At 39.1% G+C, this 21,551-nt stretch overlaps 1 protein-coding gene across 1 annotated transcript in view; it reads right to left on the bottom strand.

The window, feature by feature from the left end:
* Positions 1-21,551, bottom strand: part of LOC108721232 (uncharacterized) — a 335,056-nt gene that overhangs the window by 15,550 nt on the left and 297,955 nt on the right. Inside the window, exon 11 of the mRNA XM_018445654.1 lies at positions 897-1,148. Coding sequence (XP_018301156.1) covers positions 897-1,148 — 252 coding nt within the window. The remainder of the gene's footprint in view (positions 1-896; positions 1,149-21,551) is intronic.

Below are 21,551 nucleotides of genomic sequence, written 5' to 3'. Positions count from 1 at the left end.
TAGGAATAGAAGAGATGGGAAAAGGTAGAAGAAGGAAAGGTGTGCTGAAGTCGCGTGGATCTCCGAGGGCGATTTCCGCGATCCCTTATATCACTTTTTGCTTCTTTTTTTGCACCCTCAACGCGGCGATTATCACCTCGAGGATGCATCCTCGAGTATCGCGTTCCTCGAGGCCCCGAGATGGCGGCGGCAGCTTGATGAGATTTTCATAGAAACGCCGGTTGATTATTCGGATGCAAGATGCGCTCGTGCGAATTCGCGCGATTGCGAATTCATATGGTGATGCAACCGTCGGCGCGGTATAACTTTGGAACCGCGCGCTGAGATTTTCTCGAATATTAAAGTTTTCGTGCCGAAAATGAAGTTTGGACGGCGCGGTCGGGCGGATGCAAACGGAATCAGTCGCCGCGAGATGAGTTCCTTTATCCTGAAGAAATGATTGCGACCAAAAGGAAGTGTCAAGCTACAACGTATGATCTTACATTGTCACATTACACCTTGCGATGTAGACATTTTTGAAGACAATATTTTTTATATAATTGTATAATAAGATTTAATTTTTTTTAAATAAAATAAGATGTAGAAAAATTCGTAAAATATAATGAGGACATGATATAAAGTTTAGTTTTTATTTAATATGTCGGATATATCGGATATTAATTACGCATTCACTTAACTTCAATTATTTTGTTCAGCCTGGGATTTAAAATGCATTATATATGTTTTGATTTCGCTTCATAATCGCCACTCTTAAAATATATGTAGCAAAATTACAAGATAAAACGTTATTAGAATATTTTAGAGTGCTAAGCTCATTTCTTATTAAGCTCTTAGTTTTATTCGGATAAATACGCAAACGAAAGCTTTTTCAAGCGTTGTTCTTATCAAATATTTACCTTTTTGAAGTAACCGCCGTGGAGCCGCATATGGCCATTAAGAGCCGGTATGTTTTTAAATTTTCGATGGCACAGATTGCATTCCACCGGTTTCGGTTCTGTTTGAGTCTTGTTGGAAGTAGTGACCGTTCCGGGGGAAGACGAATTACCGGGAGATGGACTGCCCTTCCCTACATTTCCGCTTCCCGGCGAGCCGACCTGTTGTTGTTGCTGTTGCTGCTGCGCCTGCTGCTGCGCTTGCTGCTGTTGTTGCTGTAAGCGAGAAATAAACGTCTCTTAATATATAAAAAAAGATTTAAGAAAATATTAAAACATTTACTATTACAGAGTGTCTTAAATATTTCGAGATTTGTCTGCGTCAGATGTTTAAAAAAATCTATATTACTTAACCTTTAATTACCGTCTCACAGACACGGCGGAGGTGAAAATTCTTTCAATAAAATGATAAATAAAGATTTAAGTAAAAAAAATGTCACGTTAATGTTTTTTTTAAACATAAAGCCATTGTCTATTAAACAACAATGCAACAAAAATATAATAAAAGTAACTACTTAAAGAAATAAGGCCTTTTAAATTGTCGGTGCTAGTTAGACTCGACGACAATGTTAGTATATGACAAAGGAGCCACGGTAGTTAAAGGTTAAATCATAATTACTATTACTTAATATTAAATAATGAATGATTTAAAGGGATGCAACAGATGTCGCATATAATTGCTGATGTACTCAATCCTGTATTTCCACAGAAGAGAGAGAATAGCGTTTATAAAATATTCGCAACGTAACGACCTCATTATTTCCGACGGTGGCACATAACGAGTAAAGACTAGAATAAGCGTAAGACCGAGAATAATTGAACAAAGGGAGAATTTCCTTTATGGTAGCTTCTTCCTTTATGGCGCGCCCTACATCTGGCTTAATGCCGCTCTTCTCTTCAAGTCGCAGAAGATTTTTAATGGCAACGCACGAAGCTTTCCGCTTTCCGCTTTCCGGTGTTTCTCCATTTCGCTCTTGTCAAGGACCGTTTCGCATTTCGTGGGGGACGAAATTCCATTTTAAGGGGAAGAGGAGCGATAGTGCAGCACGCGTAACACTAATACGACTATGTAGCACGCGAAAGTTGCCGCTCTCTGCCCGCCGGTTAAGCCCTCCCGAGAACCGTTCCTCTTGCACCTCCTTCGAAGCCTTGTATAAACTCCACAACTTCGTAAGCGCGTAAGAGGGAATAGAGATGGGAGAATTGCTAACTACAGATCGGAGAACGTTGCACGCCCGCTGCACAATTTGCATCGCTTCCAGGCGATACGACGATCGTCCGGGGACGCGAGATACGGCGCGCGCGAAGCCTCGACTTCTGTATTATAACATATTATAACTTCGCTTTTGTGTTTTAGAGCTAGATCTTAACACTTTCCTCTAAGCGTTGTGCATGATGCTCTAGATTTTGCGCCAATGAGAACGTGTTGATTTCTACCAACAATGGGATGCTTCTTGATAATTTTACTTTCAAGTGTGTTAATTAGATATAAATAGCTTTTTAACTATTAATTTTCACACCAAAATGCTGTCTTTATAAATGCAGAGTTTGGATTCTATTTATAATTGCTACTTAAATTTCACCCTAAAAGCATAATAAACAAAATATTTATAATAAAATTCATATATTGAGACACAAGAGTGGATTCACATTTCGGCATAAGGTTATTCTTGGTTTTTTAAAAATATTATATATCTTTTTATACACTTTGCATTTTACACTCTCGTTGATAAGAGAAAAAATTGTTAAAAAAAATTAAAAACTCTCGATGCAGATTTATGAAGATCAATTGTGATATATATTTGTCGCAAATGTCAAATTAATTTCCAAGATCCATCCATTAAACCACATATCTTAAAACTGGTTTTTAAGTTCCTCGGCAGAAACGCAACTATAAATACCGGTCTTAGAGGCTCGGGATTGCATTTCTCGTTTTCGTATCGCTCGCTAGGATAGCATGCGCTCCCTTCACGCGAGTTTACTTCCACTACGCCTCCTTTTGCGGCGTGCAAAACTCCTGTCGTATAAGTTCGAGAATTGCTGCGAGAAGAGCGAAGTTGCTTCCTCTTCCATCAAGCTTCCCGGAAGGGTCGGGAATTCTAAGCTTAGTCGTAAGTACATATTCGATGCTGCCGCGAGGCATGTCTGGATAAGAGCTTTGGAAATTTAATAACTGTAAGTAGATCCAATACTCGATATCCTGCGGAAGGAACTTAAAAGGTCGCGCGTTTAAAGCGCGGAAGTAATACAGCTAATATTTAGAACTTTGCGTAATATGGATAACATTGTGATACTTGCCGCCTTATATTTGACATTAAAATCACATTCACCGATGTACATTGATTAGCCAATCTGCCGTTTTCAAGATGTTCGTTCGCGCCCAAATCGTTTTTCTTCTTTTGATCTGCAAATGAAGCTACATGTATCTATCATACACGTGTACCGTAAGTGAGAGGTATTTGGCAGTGCGAAAGAACAAGAAGCTACATATATACGTGTGCGCGATTAGTCTTCATATCTGACCCTTCTCCATTTCTCACCCTTCTTTGCTCAGTAATAACGGAACGTTATTTGGTCTTAACTACCTACCTACTTCTTGCTCTAGGAAGCAAAAGCGATTTGCCATCGCATTTGCTTCCTAGAGGAAGTCTTTTAACTCGAATCTACTGGCGCCATTAAAAATTCAGAGATGGGTTTTACTAACTTACACTATTGATTCCGTTTAGATGTTGTGGAACTATGTTATTATATAACTATTGAATTATAATTTTAGAACTCGGCGCGATCGATATGCTATTTTTTATAGAGATGTTGCCTTTATACAAATATTCTTATTTGCATAGCGGAATTTGTTAAAAAAGAAAAAAAAAGCGTAAGTTTTCATATAAAATTATAAAATATTATACTTTATAAAGAGAAGCTTTTCACATCTTTTATAAATCTTTGTAGCAAATATTGCGAGCTTAATATATATCGCTCAGCAGTCTTTTATCATTTAGAGAAAAAGAAACGTATTTCCAGCCAATGAACAAACGTATTTCGTGAAAGAAAGGATGACAAAGGTAGAGAGGAGCGTGAAAGAATATAGCAGTTGGGTGTCTTCATAAAGGTAGATCACCCACAGCACGAACCGCGTAATTACATGAAAAAGAAAATACAAAGCGAGATGGTAATCAAAGAACGCTCTGTGGTCGTTTTCATTGGGCGCGCTTTTTGCGTGATATTGTTGATGTACGCGTGCATTCCGTTGTCCAATCGAGGAAAAACATCGAATTGTGAAAAAGCTTTTGACACGCGTAAATAGGTATATAGCCTTGCGGATGAGAGTACCGGATGATCGACGTTGCAATACGATCGCCATGGGAGAAATACGATCAATCCGTATATTAGTTATTTAACAACTTTGACAGATTCTACACATGTTGTTTATATCTGAGAAATTTTACGAAAATAAATTTCACTGCGTTATTAAAGTCTACGTTTCTTTCATTAGCCGCATAATATAAATGCTGAAGCATAATTCTTAAAGCATAATAATATATCGCCATTGAACTGGATTTAAAGCATTAAGGATTAATACTTAATCCTCAACGCTGACAGACTTAGTGTATTAAGCTTTAAATAGCAAGCTTTAGCTTCGGCGAGCTTAAAGTACTAAAGAAATACGAACGCGTAATCATTGACGTTTACCAGCACTTCGCTTGGTTTCGATTATTTATCTTCTTTTCGTTTATCGTGTTAAAATACGTAATTCATTATAATTCGACGATAATCGCGGCACGTTCGAAGCGCCGATGTGCAGCCTGCGCGAACGAGTTTAACTTAAAAGTAGGCTTTTCCATGGAAAGCAGCTCCGACAAAATTGGTTTAATTCATGCGTCGACGAGTGCGATTATATTTCCCTCCAGTCAGTATTTTCCGCTCGTCATCGTTCGAAGCATGCCGTTGATAGATCACGCGATAGCTATTGATCCTCTGTCCTCGGCAACCTATACCATGATCATCTTTCACGATATCTTATCAATTTCTGCAAACAATCTTCGATCCCAACAAGAGCCTGAATTTTCGTTTAAAGCGAGAGAAACTTTCGCGCTTTTCGTGTTAAGGCAATGCGTCCATTTGCCGAGATCACTTTCCGATCACAAACAAAATTCGTATACAATTTCCATGATAGAAACAAGAATTTACAGATTAAAAATGTAAAATACTTATTATACAGAATTAGAGATTTGTTTTGTAATAACATCGATCAATATTAAACTCATCGTATTTTCCACTTGCCTCGATAGAATGGACATTGGTTAGATTCCGCATTTTTAATTACATTACAGATCTCTTATTCTCTTTTTACATTCGCAGCACGAATTCAAAGGCAATACATAACGATAAATGACGTGTAAAAATATCTGCGGTTTTGCTTCTTCTTGATTTTCCGCATTTTCATCGAACAGCGTGACTCAATTACTTCGGGATTAATGCGGAATACGTGATGAAAATTCAAAAGACGCTTTACGTGGCAAATCCGCGATCACGACGTGTTCCTTTTGCATTCACCATTAGCGTTGCTTCGATAGTTTAGTCTTCGACGGAGACGCAATTGTCCTAAGAAGTGCGAGGAGCGTCATTCCTCCTCCTTCCGCTTCGAGAGACATCGTAGCGCCGTTTCCCTCGGCAACGACTTAACCCGTTCAAGTACGGCCGAAGTAAAATTACGGCCCGTTTCCGGGCCGGTGGTCCGCATAGCAAGCGGAAATTTGGTGATTCCATCGTCTTCGGTTTAAATGTGACGTTTGAGACTTGACGCGAGGAAGGTATAGTGATAAAGAATTTATTGTCGGTTGATTACATACCGCAATTGAGTTATACAAAAATATATAAAGCAAATAATGAATAAAATTAAACATTGAATTAAAAATACAGTGGTATAAAAAAATTAATAATAAGAGCATACAGCAATATCGAGAATATTAACTGCGTCTATATATAGAACATTAAGTTATATCGATTATATAGATAAATTGGAATATAATTTTTGCAATTACATGAGAGGACAATTTGTATCTTAAGTAAAGAATGATGTACTTATATATGGAGAAAATCGAGAACAGGTATTTATACAAGAGCGAGAGAATAGGAGTGATCTAAGTGTCAGTGAATTGCATGGGTGGATCGTTACTAGCGGCTTGCTTCTTGAGCCGGTATCTTGGCTGGTCCTGGCATGTATGATTAAATTAGAACAATGCCGACATAACTTGCCTAGAATACTCATCTCCTTCCGTCGCAGTCAGTTCCTGCAGCCTGCGCCAGGTTTACCATTTACTAGTAGATGCTGCTAGTAGTCTCTCTCTCTCTCTCTCTCTCTCTCTCTCCACAACTTCTCCTCACTTTAGCCTCTTCGTCTTTCTCGTTCTCCGTTTCTTCCTGTATTTATCGTCACCGATTCGATCTCTCCCCACGCTTGTAATCTCACGGCAATCCGTAATTTTACGGCGTGCGTGCAGGCTTGTCAGGATGACAATGCGACTTCAGCCACCTCGACTTAATCGCTTCCGCATGGTCCGCTTCTCAAGGAGATTGCGCTAACGCGTTAACCCTTTCGCGCCTAATGGATTATATGTGGTAGTCCCACGTAAGTGTTCAGCACGAAATTCGATGGCTTTCACATTGTTACGAAGTCGTAAAAGTCTTAGATGTTCATTATTATGTTTGTAACATGCAAAATAATATTTTTAAAGACATTTTTATTCTTCAAATAAACTCTCAGACTCTTTTTAAATAGATAGCTTTAAGAAAATCTAAGAACATTGTACAAAATCTCAGGAAATCATAAATTACGCGTAATAGGAAAAAGTATGTTTTAAATTAAACTGAAAAAAAATCTTATAACTCCAATTAAAATAATAAATTTTGCCTTATAACAGTCTCGGTATTTCCGCAGTGTATTTGAACCGCAGTTATCGCGGAACGGAATAACGAAATAGCCTGATAAAATAAAGTACCACAATCTTTGCAGGAAAAAACTTCATGCCCTAGTTCCGCGACATCTTGTCTAAACATAGCGAATTACAGTGGCCTTAAAATACCTTTTAATTGAACAAAATTGGAAGTGCTAGTGGCATTACGGTGGAGATATAGACGAAAAGGTAGAGCAAAGATAAATATTAGGTCTGGAACGAAACGAGAAACATAGAGCAATCCGAAAATGAAAATGGACATTTATTCATTTGACAAATTCATCTTGTACTCCATAATGCCAATTACTCTAATGAAAGTGGTAAGTCGGATAAAAATTGCTAAATCATGTAGGCAACATATGCAAATCGCGAAAGTACTGCTGTAATTTTTATATACTATTTCCTTTATTCGCTCTCGTCGCGAATAACAAATGTTATCTGACGGTGATTTCTATAAATTCTTTTGCAATTTCGTATTGCGGGATTTTCCATGTAGCACAACTTTTCCATGAAGGTGTTAAAAACTAAAAGCTTTTTCTGCGTACACAATTATAGGTACGTCAGGATAAATATTCTCGCATAAAATTTTCACGTCGACCCGATATATTGTTGTCATTAATTTATATTTCAAACAGTTTAATGAATAAATGCTTCTGAAAGGAACACTTTTTAAAATATCTTGTGCATAAATAAAACTATAAGAATGACTTTTGTACATATTCATCTTGTTCGAGTAAAGAAATCCTTGGATGCACATCCAGTTCAGATTGCTTCTGTGACTTTTAGTAAAATTACAGCAAGTATACAAAGCGAAAGAAGTTGCGACGGTGAAAGTATTTCATTTCTCGGATGGAAGTTTGCCTACTTCCTCCCTGCCTTCGGTGTGGAAGGGATATTATTCCGGCACGATCTATTAAAATTTTCGCTGAATTTTATCAACCTCGAAGGTAACTCGAGGGACGAGATAGGAGGATCAGGTCTTAGGCAATATGAAATTTGGCGCAGCTGTCGCGCATCTCCGAGAAAATTCGTATTAATATCTTCAGCTGTTCGATGTATTTTGAAGTCTATGAAACCGCACGTAGCAAACTAAGAAGAACAGCAATTTTTAGAATAGTTATTGGATATCAATAATTTTTGAGTTACATGCAACTTAGTTAAAGTTAAAGAACTTTTTGAATTAAATTCTAGAATATTTATAAAAACACACACACAACGTTATTCTTTAGTTTAGAAAAATGTTCGCAAATAATTTGCAAGTAATTCGCAATACTGCCAATTCACACAATTGCATTGCATGAAATTATAAGTGGACAATATACCGCGGGCAAAATTATCTCGGTGCTCGTGTTTTCTTTTGCGCTTGAAAAAATATGTTACGAAGCTAAAAGCTTATTACGCTCGCTATATTATTAACCTATTCCCTTTGAATTTCATCGCGGCAAGAAGTACGAGCGGGATTTTATTTCGACAAAATCGGTGAATAAAGATTGTGAGAAAGAGAAAGCACATGAAAAGCGTGCCGTTATATTCTGCTGCTCGCGAGCAAATACGCAGCTACCAGTCTTTATATAATCATCGCGCAAGGTAGAAAACGTGGGAGGCTTTGAGCTTTCGTCGACATCTATAAAACATAAAACTCCAGCAAAAAATACCAGAAAACTCATTTCCATCGATCCTACCTATTTAATATTCGCCAGACTAATATTTACCATGCCAGAAGCAAGTTACAGATGCGGACATAATTACGGATAACATTGTGCGAAGAGGAAGTACGAGAAGTCCAGTAATTTTTTTTTCTGGATTTTAAATTTGGTCATTGCTACCAATGAAATTACTGCATAAATTACAGAGGAACATCTCGTTTCTTTATTTCTAATCGATTCAAATAATTTTCTTTCTTAAAAGCCTTCTTTTAAGCCTTTTTTGTGTTAAATATATTCATAAACAGCCGCGAATCTTAAAACCGAAAAATAATTTTGAAATTTCCTTGTTCCTAATAAATTTTAGAAAACTGCTCGTAATACTTGAATATCTCATGTCAAAAATGAATTCAATTTCATAAGATGTCGATGACATAGCAAGCGAAGAAACTTGCTCATTTAAGAATTATAACGTGACAAATCATAGCACGCTCTACGATATTACGTAAGCAGCGCGAATCTTACGCGGTAACGCATGAAAAGGTGTTAAGGGCGACGAGAGAACCGTACCGCAATTAAAGAGGCTGTCAACTGCAAAATGTATTAGCGAACGGAGGCGGCGCGACGCCACGGTACGCTTTGCGTTTAATCGATTCCCTTTCGGCGGTAATCCGCGCACCAAAACCGCGCGCTGTCGGAAAGCGGGTTGCGGACGTGTGAGAGGACGTGGCGAAGGAGAACGTTATATGTAGGTGGATGTACGAGGAGCATTGAGGTGTACATAGGTAAACGGAAGACGCGGGAAAGCGCGTCACGGACGACGTCCCGCTGAGGTTCCACGTTACAGGCGGACGCAAAGCTGTGGGAAGAAGCGAAGAGGCGAGGGGAGATTCGACGGGACGGGGGCGGACGGGCGTAATTACGTTTTGTCGCTCGTCGCCCGGATTTCCTTTGTTACATTAGCCGCTCCCCTGTCCTAGGGCGCCTAGAGCCCTGGATACGACGTCGCCAGGAGAGGAGAGCGCCGTTAATCTTTAACGACCTGAACACACCGAGATCGGCACAGCGAAAAGGGAGAGAAAGTCCGATCTCCGAACGATGGAACGGGAGGGTAGCGACGAGAGGGCTTTGTAATCGAATCCTACCGCTTCCTCTCCTGTTTGTGGCGGCTGCCGTCGTAGACGATGCTGATCCAGTTTATGCGCGGTCAAAGCCGGCCGAGAAAGAATCCTGTTGCACGAGCAATCCCTGAGTAGATTAGATAAGTGACACTTTTACACTAGATACTCCATAGTGAATATGCAGCTGCACGTGATAACGATTGTTATAGGTTATTGCATAATTATAGAGTTTTCGAATGTGTCACTTAAAAATTGCAATAAATGTATTAAGTTTAATCGAATCTGACTACAAATGTAAGATTAAAAATGCTAGAGTAAATGAGCACAAATATAAATGTCAAATTAATAAAACATATGTATATTTAATAAATTTTAACCAACGGAACGTTTCAGCTTAATAAATAAATCATTATCAGCCACTACAAAAACTCGAACAATAAACGTCATGGAAACATAACTTGACTCAAAATCATAATAAATTAAATCATAGTAAATTATACATATTAATACGATCTAATAGTGTATGTTGAGAATTAAAAAAGCGTATAGATGTCAAAATATAAAATAAATCTATATAATTGATTCATCGTTTCCTTTACGAGAATTAATTAAATCCAATACATAATTAAACATCAGGACCGAGCTGTAATAAATTGTATGCACAAGAAGTGTTTTAACTCGACAATATCTGATAACCGATATGTTTGACTAGTTTCCTACAGAGTTGTCACAAATTCCTCATCCAAAAATTTTATAACTTTTCCCTGATTTCCAGACAAAATTTCATGATTTTCCCCAACTTTCAATATTTTGAAATTTTTTATATCTTGCTGATTTGGAAGCCGTTAAATATTTTGTTGAGAGATCAATTTAATACAGTAATATAAATTACTATTAATGTTGCTGACATTGCTTGCATTCGTAATTGTTAAGTTAATAGTACTCTTAAACTGCGTACGTGTGATATACCTACATATATTAAACTTCTTTAAAAAGCCAAGAATTTTAATTTTTTTAAAAAATTTCGCAAAATTTCGTGATTTTTCCCTGATGATTTCTAATTTCGTAGCAATTCTATCCTACTTAATCGGTAATGTTATAAACTGTCGCTAAAATTTTTTTTAAGATTTTAATAAGATAAAAAATGTAATAAGGAATGTAATGGAAAACATAAAATTATATTATTATTGCGTTCTTTAATGAACTTTAGTGTATAAAATACACTAAGCCATATCTCTCTCTCTCTCTCTCTATCTCTATCTACTTTCCGAGCAGTCCTTAACTATTAAAAAAAAGTAAGATCGGTGTCCATCGTCGTTATTCAAGCAAAGCTTAGGGTAACGCGAAATGTATGCGAAAGCGGCTTACGCTCAGCTGGATCACTCGACCGAATCGCGGTGATGGATTCAAAGGAGAGTAACGTTACTCTTGGATACTTCGCTGGTAATCCTCCCGAAGAGCAGGATAGCGTGTGATGCGAGAAGGCGCGAAGATTCCGAGTTACGTCGTTCGTTAACGGATCGGTAGGCAAATTCTATAGATTTCGCCGCATTATCCCGCCCCCGGGTTGGCGTGTCTGCAGCGTTCAAAGTCTATTAATTTCTCCCGTCGATGCTTTGACGGCATGTGGTGGCATTTATATGTACATATATAAATGAGCATGTACACGGCTCGTATACAAGTACGAACGCGCCTGGCAGCGTGGAGCGAGTGTAAAGAGAGAGAAAGGGTAATTCAGCGGGAGGATGGAAGCGGAGAGAGAGAGCCCAAGGCTGGCGGGACCAGTAATGGAAACAGAATGGGATAATTCCGCGAGCCGCGGACGGACGCGGTAATTGCGAATAATTGCATTGTCTTCGAGTCGTTCGCCCGAGTCTATCTCTCTCGTTGCGCGCTCGTTCTCGTGCTCTTCTCTTTCATCCAGGGATCCTCCCTTTCTTTCCACCCTGAAGCGCTTCGTCTCGTGCGCGCATTCGCTTCCCGAGCTCGGTGAATTGCTTCGGTACGAATTGAGAGTCGCCTGGTGGAAACTCTCTCATACCGATTAGGAAATCTCGTTCCGTCGTCTTTCTGTCCACCAACGCGCAACGAGTCCGGTTTCCATCGCGGTTTAATGCCACGTGGAAATTACGCTCCGGTTGAAGAAACCGCCGAGTCTCTACGCTAAAAGGGGTTGCCTCGTAATTGATTTCTTCGAATCGATATTATCGGAATGTATAATATTTTCTCTCCCTCCTCCCCCCTCTTTTCTTTTTTGTTCTATAATTATTATATCGAATAATGACGATATAAGGCTATATTTGTACCTACAGATATATGAAAATCGATATACATATACATATATATGTACGAGTATGTATAAAAGTGTTAAAGCAAAAAATTAATAAAAGGAACATTATGGGAAAACTTAAACTTATCTGTCTTTTCTTTTTGACCAAAAATTGGTCTATTTATTTGAGAACTGTACATATTCTTCTTGGTTATACCACCTGTTTCTCCGCCCTCCGCGTTAAATTTGCAACGAATGTTCTCTCAGGGACAAGGCCCGAAGAAAGATGGCGCCCCAACGACAGATTTTGCATTCCTACGTAAAGTGGAGGCACGTGCGAGGCGACACGTTGGGATTTTGGATAATTCCGCGCACGCCTCTGGCAAGAAATAAATTTCCGACCGCGCGATCGAGACTGTCAAGTAAAAAGAAAGGGGAAGTTCCGAGAATATAGCGTTTTCGAGCGGAGGAAACTTGGTAAAGTACCTCTGATATGTTCGAAGTACGGCGGAGTCTCGCATAGGATATCCTGAAAAGATTCTCGCGCTCGTACATATTTTACATAGAACACCGCCGCATCCCAAGGATTCAAACAAAGCAATCTGTTGAACAAACCGTTAAAATTTCTTCCATCTATTTGTGCGCTTTTAGTTAACGTTGCAATGCAATGCGTTGAACACGTTGTATCTCCATGTTTATAAATATTCCGTTCACAATTTACATAATTCTATTCGGAGGACCAAAATATGCAGATATATTTTAGTAGCACAGATATTCTTTATTCCTCCACATAATTCGATAGCTGCTTTCTTTTTAATAAATATTTTACAGTGAAATGTGAAATGTCAGAATCTCAATATCGAGAGCAAATTAATGCGAGTGTGAAAATTCGACAAAGTCGTTAATGCGTTAAGTCGTAGTTAACGCGAATTGTATGATGTTCTCGCGCAATTTTCAATTCTCGTTCAAGCGAATCGTCATTATTACGCTATGAATTCCGCTGCACGGATATCATAAATAACCCCGACGTAAACTAGCGTGGAAAACGAATACAGTAACTCATTATGTAAATATATATTCATTAATTCAAACGCGTATCCAATAATTCGTTATCACATGCATTATACGTCTGTAATATTTTCGCGACTTCCGATTTATCTTACGAATTCATTCAAAATTCACTTTGCGAACGGTTTATATTTTTCATCACGGATATATAAGTACGTCGGACAAAGCATGTCCTGCCTTAAACCGGTTGCACCAGTCGCCCGTTAATTCGCATCGTTACGTTGCTGCCGTCGCCGTCACATCGTGCCCGACGAAAATTTTGTCGGTATGACCGGGCAGGTACATTTTGCATGCGCTCCGCATGGCAATTATATGACGTGGATGCACCGCGACGCTTTAGTATCCCCAGGCAGCGTCCAGCGGAAAAGGATAGTTCAATTTAGCTCCGGACCTTCATTCCCGCGAATGGACGACGTCCAGAGAGCGCATATTCCCGCCGGCTAGAAGAGGGTGAAAGGATCTTTCTATCTCGACCATCTCCAGTTCGAGAGTTTAACGTCCGTCCGTAAACTGGACGACGTGTCTAATTACCCGACGCAAAAGCCACCCTTTCCAGCGGAATACGACATACACCGTTCTGATACCCGCCCGCTGAGCGCTCACAAGAGCTTTTTGAATGCGCACCTGTGAATAGAAATTTTATACCGACCACACCGTGATGTAATCGTGCCCAAGGGATAAAATTCTTTTCCCGTTGACCAAATTAAGCCAAGTCTCGAAAATTTTGCGACGCAAAATACTGGTAGAACAAAGCGCAAAAATTATTCTAAAATTTCAAACTGTATAAAATCTACAAAATTAAATATATTATTGTCTTCGGGATATTATAAACTAGAATTTCGACGCAACATGTTGTTACGTTCAATGTCAAATAATGGAACAATAGTATCATGATCAGTAAACTATAACACAGGTCAACAAGGTTTTGTTGTTGGGAAGCTGTGGGTCATTTCCGACGTAATTTTCTGCGTAGAATCCGAATCTGAAATCAGAATTGGCCTATCACGTCAGGATTTTGAGATATTTGAGGATATATACTCGAAAAATGCGTTTTTTTGCTATTTTCGAAGTTATGATCATTAGAGTTTTCCACGTATAGTGAAGAAAGAAAAACCGATATTTGTCAATAAACAAACAACTTATTATTTTTTTTATACACACCTGCAAAATATCCTTTTTTATGCATTCAGGTGCTTCGTTTATCGAGCGAATTTCGAGCATCCTAAAACTTTCAGCGAGAAAGTTGTTCATTCGGATATGAACAAATGTTCTGGAAAGTTTCATTTTCATTGCATTAATAAGTTTAAAACTAATGATTTGTTTAAAGTTGGTAGACGCCTTGCACTCAGAGCCGCAGCGCACAAGACGCGCTGTCCGTTATTCAAGGTCCTAATATATAAACAGTCACAATTGTGACTGTTTGCTGTCTTAACAATGGCCCCGCGTAAGTGTTTAAATGATCCTAACAGTTTTTGTTATATTTGTGGTCGTTTCACGTTTGTTAAGAACAGGAACGAAAAAGACGGGAAAAACGGTTACGCAAGTGGGTTAAAATGCCCGTAACTTGGCGAAAAAAAATCGTAGGTAGTTGATCAATATCTCATTTTGAAGGGTAAGAATATTACTAAATGATGCAAATAGCACAAAAGACCCAAAAAATTGGTTGCGTCCTGTACATAACCTCTAAAGTAGCATAAAAACGCATTTTTCGAGTATATATCCCCTAATATCTCAAAATCCTGACGTGATGGGCCAATTCTGGTTTCAGATTCGGATTCTACGCAGAAAATTACTTCGGAAATGACCCACAGCTTCCCGACAACATCCAAGACCCCCTTTTTTGTAGACCTGTGTAATCATATAAAAATAAGATACAATATCTGGGTATGGGAGAGCTATTATATCTGTTGTGTAATTTGAGATCGATGTTTTTCGCATAATCAAACAAGATACGAGATGAAGAGAGACGTTTCAATACAATTTAAATTGTAAGCGGTTATTATGAGAATGCTTTTAGAAAATAACAAATACTAATGGAGGAATTGTTTGCTTCGTCAGTCAATACATGGGTAGGCGATACAAGCCACGGGGGAACAACAACAACAATGCGAGCAACAGCACTATGGACGAATGAGCGTGGGCTTGATTGGTGTTCGGTACAGGTTGGCAAGGAATACTGGCAGGAACCGGAATGGCAACTTGCTAATGAGGGATATGTATCACTTTTCCGATGGGCGGGGTAGACGCAGATCGTCGCTACTGAATGGTTCGAACTGCAATCTGGAAATGCTGAATCGCCCCCGCGATCCAATGTACCGTGAATCGGGGGGGGCGGTAAATCACAATACAGCCATGACACAGAGGAGACACTTGTCAGGGTGACCGATCCGCAACGAAGATGGATCTCTAATCGAGAGCGCGGCTTCCGAACGTATTGCCGTTTCTTTTTTTTTTAAAGCGTGTATTTTTAAACTCGTGAATCATGTCGTTAGAGAAAACATATCGGTAAACGATAAACAATAGTAATGAGAAAGTTATGAAAGATTGGCAACTTGAATTGGATCTATTATCCAAGAACCATTGTTTGCCTTAAGGGGATGCTGGAGTGACCAAATTATCACATTACAGTCGTATAAAAATCTTCGAATTGACTGAACGGAATGACAAATCCTTTTACAGGATTAAAATAAACGCAAAATTAGGAGGTGGTGCAGTGGACCTTGTACTAAAATCGAAAAAAAGTTAAAAATTTTTTAACATTCTTTCGATTTTAGTATAAAATCCACTGCACCTTATAATTTTGCGTCTACTTTAATCCTGTAAAAGGATTTTTCATTCCGTTCAGTCAATTCGAAGATTTTTATACGATTGTAATGTGATAATTTGGTCACTCCGGCATCCCCTTAAATATCATTGTCTATCGTATTGCACGCGTCTTCGTACGTTAGCACAATAATGAGTGTATCTTCTCGCTAATTGTATGATCGACTTTGTAATTACCATAACAATTATCATAATTAGCGAAGCGGACGGACAGAGCACGGTTATCTAGGGCTCTCGCGATTATCCCGCTGGAATTCGGGCTTAGACTGGCGCTTAAGCTTCCGCCATTAGTTTAATGGCCATTTAAATACCGGGCTTTAAATAATAGCACCTAGTAAGCGCAATAGGAGAAATGTAAACAATGGTTTGGTAACGCTTTTGCAAAGTAACTGTAAATGCACTACGCTTCCACAAGATTAAGTGCAATAAATTCTGCCATAAAAGATAAAGCTGCGTTGTTCGTCTCATGATAATTCGTGAATAATAATAATTCTTGATGGTTATACAGAAATATATCTGTATTTCGCCATGTTAGTGGTTTACAGATGTAGTAGAGTGAAAATATTGCGCGTAATGTAAAGCTGCATGTGACGTAATAATAACAATTAAAGATACCAATAATTAATACGATAATAATACAAATTTTATCACAGCTTTATTCTTTTCATTGATTACAATTTTGTAATCATTACGAAGCGCACTCATGGATGCACGTTTTTCATTATCATCATTTCTAATCTAATAGATTCTTAGTCTTGTTTCATATATATAGTCTATTTTTAGCGCAACTATGTATATGCAGTGTCAACCTTTTTCCTCGGTCGGTGAAAACATTCATCTATTTCGACTTTCGATCGCACGAACGAGATACACGCCACGAGAAGCGTTGACCAGTGCCACCCTCCTCTCGGCCATGCACGAGAACGCGCTTCCACCCTGAAATTACCCGCACACAAAACCGCGTGTGACCGCGTGCGCACACGCGCTTCTCCATCGCGTAATAGAATTTACGATGCTGGCACGTATACGTCGCACCGTACGCTCGCGATGCATCAAAAACACCGACGAAGATGTAGTACGCGATAACACGAAGCGGCAATTACTCTTCACTTTCCGCGCGGCTTTCCCCCGCGCGCTTGACGCGCGTCGCAACCCCCTTTCCTTCATCGCGCGCTCTCTTTCTGTGTACGTATATACATATGTGTACGTGCGTACGTGCGTACGTGGCTGCGTGCGTGCTCGACAGTCGATCGATCTAAACGGGCCGGGCGTAACAGACGGAAAATCCGGTGAAAAGCGCGCGGGCTTTCACAATAAGCGGCACACGCAAACGCGCGCACATGGACGCGATGCAGACGTCATTGTTCCAGCAGAGCCTTTTGTCAGTGAACGAATTACTATTGCTGTTTAGACCCCTCTCTCATTTGTCCCGTTTTCACCCCCCGGCCAGTCAGTCATCTCCGACGCGCTTTCTTCCTCAATGCATCACCCGCAACTCTTGATTCTCTCCCTTTCGATCTTGAGCTGTGTGCCTCGTTGGCACTTTGCTACACTTTAAATTTTTGAGAGTGAAATTTCACTCCAAGAAAAGTGATAGTTGCGTCAGTCCGGCAAGGAGTGAACTGCACTTCACTCCTTCAGGAGTGAATTTCTTAATCTAACCTAAAAAGTCAACTTTAATGATTAATATCTCGTTTCGCGAGACAGAGCGATGCTTTTTTTTTGCCATATTCGTTCGTTTTGTGCAAAAATTCATAGAATGAGTGAAATTTCACTCCAAGAAAAGTGATAGTTGCGTCAGTCCGGCAAGGAGTGAACTGCACTTCACTCCTTCAGGAGTGAATTTCTTAATCTAACCTAAAAAGTCAACTTTAATGATTAATATCTCGTTTCGCGAGACAGAGCGATGCTTTTTTTTTGCCATATTCGTTCGTTTTGTGCAAAAATTCATAGAATGAGTCTAATAATTTTTGGATTAGGGAGAGAGGCTAAACTTAACATTTATCAAAGTGAAATTTCAATCTCTTCCTTCGGAGTGAAATTATTTACTCTCCACATAGATTGAAAATTGACTCCCATTTGAAGTGATTCTTCACTCTATAAGAGTGAAAATTTCACTCCTGTCGGACGGATACAACCATTATTCTTTAGGAGTGAAATTTCATCCAAAGATTTAGAGTGTACTTTCATGTTGGCAATTGCGACGAATCTTTTCAGGATAATCTATTTCGATGTTGATAATATGATTGTAAGCCTAATTAACGCTTATTTTGCGTTACTAATTTCGCCACTCGATGATTCCGCATGCCAGATTATTTCCGAAGATTTTAAACTGACTATGTCTTCGTCAAATTTATGACAGCGTTTTTATCCTGCTATATACACACACACACACATACACACACACATATATATATGTATATGTTGAGATTGCTGCTTATTGATTTTTTTTCCTCAGGAAAATATCTTTATTCTATTCTTAATCCCCGAAACCTGACATTAAAACTTGTAACGGTTACTGACATTGTATCTGTGAGACCCCATTATATAAACTAAAAGATATTAATTAATTTCAAGAAATTTAAATGATATAACTCCTATAAAAAAATGAAATTGAAATAAATTTAATAGTTCATTTTAATAAGAATAATTTAAATTTGCTGACGAAAATATACAATTGAATAGATCCAATATAAGCTAGACTCAAACTGCAAATCCAAGTGTAAAAGAGTAATTTCAATGTATATGGTGTTATTCAGTTTCCGTGTAAAAATAACATTTCATACGTTTAAATGTATAAATCCATATTTGCAGTACAGTGTGTTGTATTTACACGGAAAACTAATCACATACATATATTGAAGTCACTTTTTACACACTTGGATTTGGAGTGCAATGTCAGCTCCGAAAGGTTAAATGTCGATAAACTGGCATGTTTGCAATGCGTGCGTATGAATGAGCGCAATCCGTCTTATCGGGTTACGAGATTCTCGAGATATTTTCACAGAGCAGGGAAATTCGGTGGCCGTTCATTCGCACGCGCATAGAATCGTAAATCCGCATAATAACGACGGGCTTGTTCGACACGAGAACACTATAAGGGAGTATAATTCCGCGCGTATCTATATAGTGTGACGGTGACAGAGACGTGTCTCTCCCACGCTCTTTATTAGAAGTTCTACGCGCGAGCTTTTATACGTCCCGAAATCCTTCCGTCCTCGTATCGCGTGTTTTTCGTGGCGGTTATGTCACGGCAATAATTTCCGCAGGCGGAGATAAGTTTTACACTTCACACTTCCGCGCTCGCAAACGTGACAGTACGTCCCTTTTAACTGCAACTTTTTTATACTCCCTGCATTTTAAATACGTATTCACGATGTAGAGAGGAAGTGGAAAGGACGCAATCGTAGAAATTCGCCACTTTTCTGAATTTTCTCTCTCTCTCTCTCTCTCTCTTTCTTATATTCATTTATAACTTTATTATAATTCAATTAATATTCAATTCAATTTTTTTTCAATCTTACTTCAAATTATAATTGTTTTCTATGAGGACTAACACGCTAAATTTCTTGCAGCGAAATCTTATTAAATATTGCACTTTCTTTCAAGGATGGTTGCATTTTCACTCTTTTGGAGTCAGATTTCATCGTAAGAAATTTAGAGTGAACATTTTTAGGGGAAGAATCTCGGACAATAACTCAATTTCTAATAAATATTGGACAACATATGTAAAGATTAACATTCTGCGACGCAAATCGTAACCTTGTGTACACACTTTCGCGCGAGATGGAAGGGCGGGAAGATAATTTGGCGTAGGTAGGTAACGCATAACTCTGGTCGGTATCTACCTGTCAGATAAGGCACGCCTCGTCGTATTCGGGTCGACGGTGGACGCAGAATTCGCTCGGTTCGTGGAGATGGGATTCTGTATCTGCTACTCTATCGCCGTCTCCGTTTCTGTGTCCTCGTTTCTCTTCTCTGTCTGCTCTATTGCCTGTCTCAGTCCACTCTCGCAACCCCTACGCGCTCATCGATATGCGGTTGTTCATGTCGCTGGCATACAAAGCGACCCTCGCGTTATAAAATCGTACGTATACGCGTCCAATCGGCGCGCGTTGGATATGATTAATTCGCGCACGGAATTAACTCTTGTCGATAAGCATCGGAATTGAGCCGGGACTCATGATTGCCTCGTCTGCCCGTTATGAAAAAATCGACGTCATAAGCGAAAGCGTTTTCTTTTTGTTAGAGATAGCATTTTCCTCCATCTTCCCAATATACGTTTTCGTGTGCGTGCGACACAAGTTTCGTGCGTGTATCAGGGAAAGGCCGCTGCTGCCACCGCTCTTTTTACCATCCCCATATACCGTGTAATATTTTACAAACGTCGTTGGACACACATGCGACCGGTTCGCGTCCGAGCGCAGATCATAAAAATCGCAGATTGCGTCTGCATCGTTGTCTTTTTTTGACTCTGTAGTCGATGTTATTCCTTCCATTGCTCCGCTCCAATTACTCGTGCGGAGAAAATTCTACGCGTGTAAATTTCTTGGGAGAGACTCGACGGGGAGATGTTCGGACGCGCCTTTTTTTATTCCGCAATAAATTTTATTCCAGGCGCAAACCAGCTCACGCGATATCGAGGTTTCTGCAAATATTATCGCGCGCGCTCGTTGTAAGCGAGGAAATATTGATTGCAACGTGATGTGGACGTGAGTAAGCGAAAGGGTTGATTTCCGGTGAAAAATTACCGGCCTCATATGACTACCGCCGCGTATTTCTCGCGTTGTAAAAAGCAGAGCAGAGCGGAGATATACACGCGAAAAATGTTACACAGTAAAATCGTTGTTGTCGGAAGTATAATATATATTCCATGCATTTATGTTGTTCATAATAACCGTGCGCGCACCATCTATGCCCCATATCGATATCGGAATTGATTACTGACTGATAAATATTAGCGTCGTTTCTTGGATTAACGTAATCTTCGTATGTGCGAACGGAAAAGTATTAAATCCTCATTCGATATTGTTAAACGCGAGATTTCGCGAGGTGGAAAATATTATGCGTTTGTTCGATGATTATAGTATGGCATCATAGCAGCGGCGTTGCAATCCGCTTCGCTTAATAAGAATTGCATCGCGAATTTCACACACGACATTATCAAAATAATGGTAATTTATAATGGGATTTTGAAACCTCGTTCATAAGTATTACTGCAAAATAATTAAATTACAATTAGTACGTTCATTTGACGACGAATATAATGGTTTTCATGCGGGCAGCGAGAGAGAGAGAGAGAGAGAGAGAGAGAGAGAGAGAGAGAGAGAGAGAAGCGTGAAGTTCCCCTTTAATTCCTCTCCCCCTCTTTCGCGTCTATCATTTTCTCTATATTAGCTATCGGTGTTATCAACGCGTCGAACGGGCTATGTGCAAAATTGCATTCGCGTGCCTAATCGAGGAATAACTGGATATAATTAATTTCAGCTCGTGGAGTCAATTCTTTTTGCTTTTTATGGCATTAAACAGTCAAAAATATTCCGCACGTGTCAAAAAGAGCCATTAAATTGTTATATAGCCTATAATTTAAAGCGTTTAGTACGATATTGTTGTTGCAATGTATTTCCACTGATTTCAAATACATTCTATGAAAAGATATCGGTATATCTTGTTAACAATGGAAAGTAATAATTATAAAGCGTCGATTTTGAATCGATGCAATAATATGACATTAATTTATT

The sequence above is a fragment of the Mycetomoellerius zeteki genome, unplaced genomic scaffold (assembly GCF_001594055.1).
Source record: "Mycetomoellerius zeteki isolate Tzet28-1 unplaced genomic scaffold, Tzet1.0 scaffold164, whole genome shotgun sequence".
Lineage (NCBI taxonomy): Eukaryota > Metazoa > Arthropoda > Insecta > Hymenoptera > Formicidae > Mycetomoellerius > Mycetomoellerius zeteki.
This window is presented reverse-complemented; position numbering and strand designations above follow the sequence as displayed.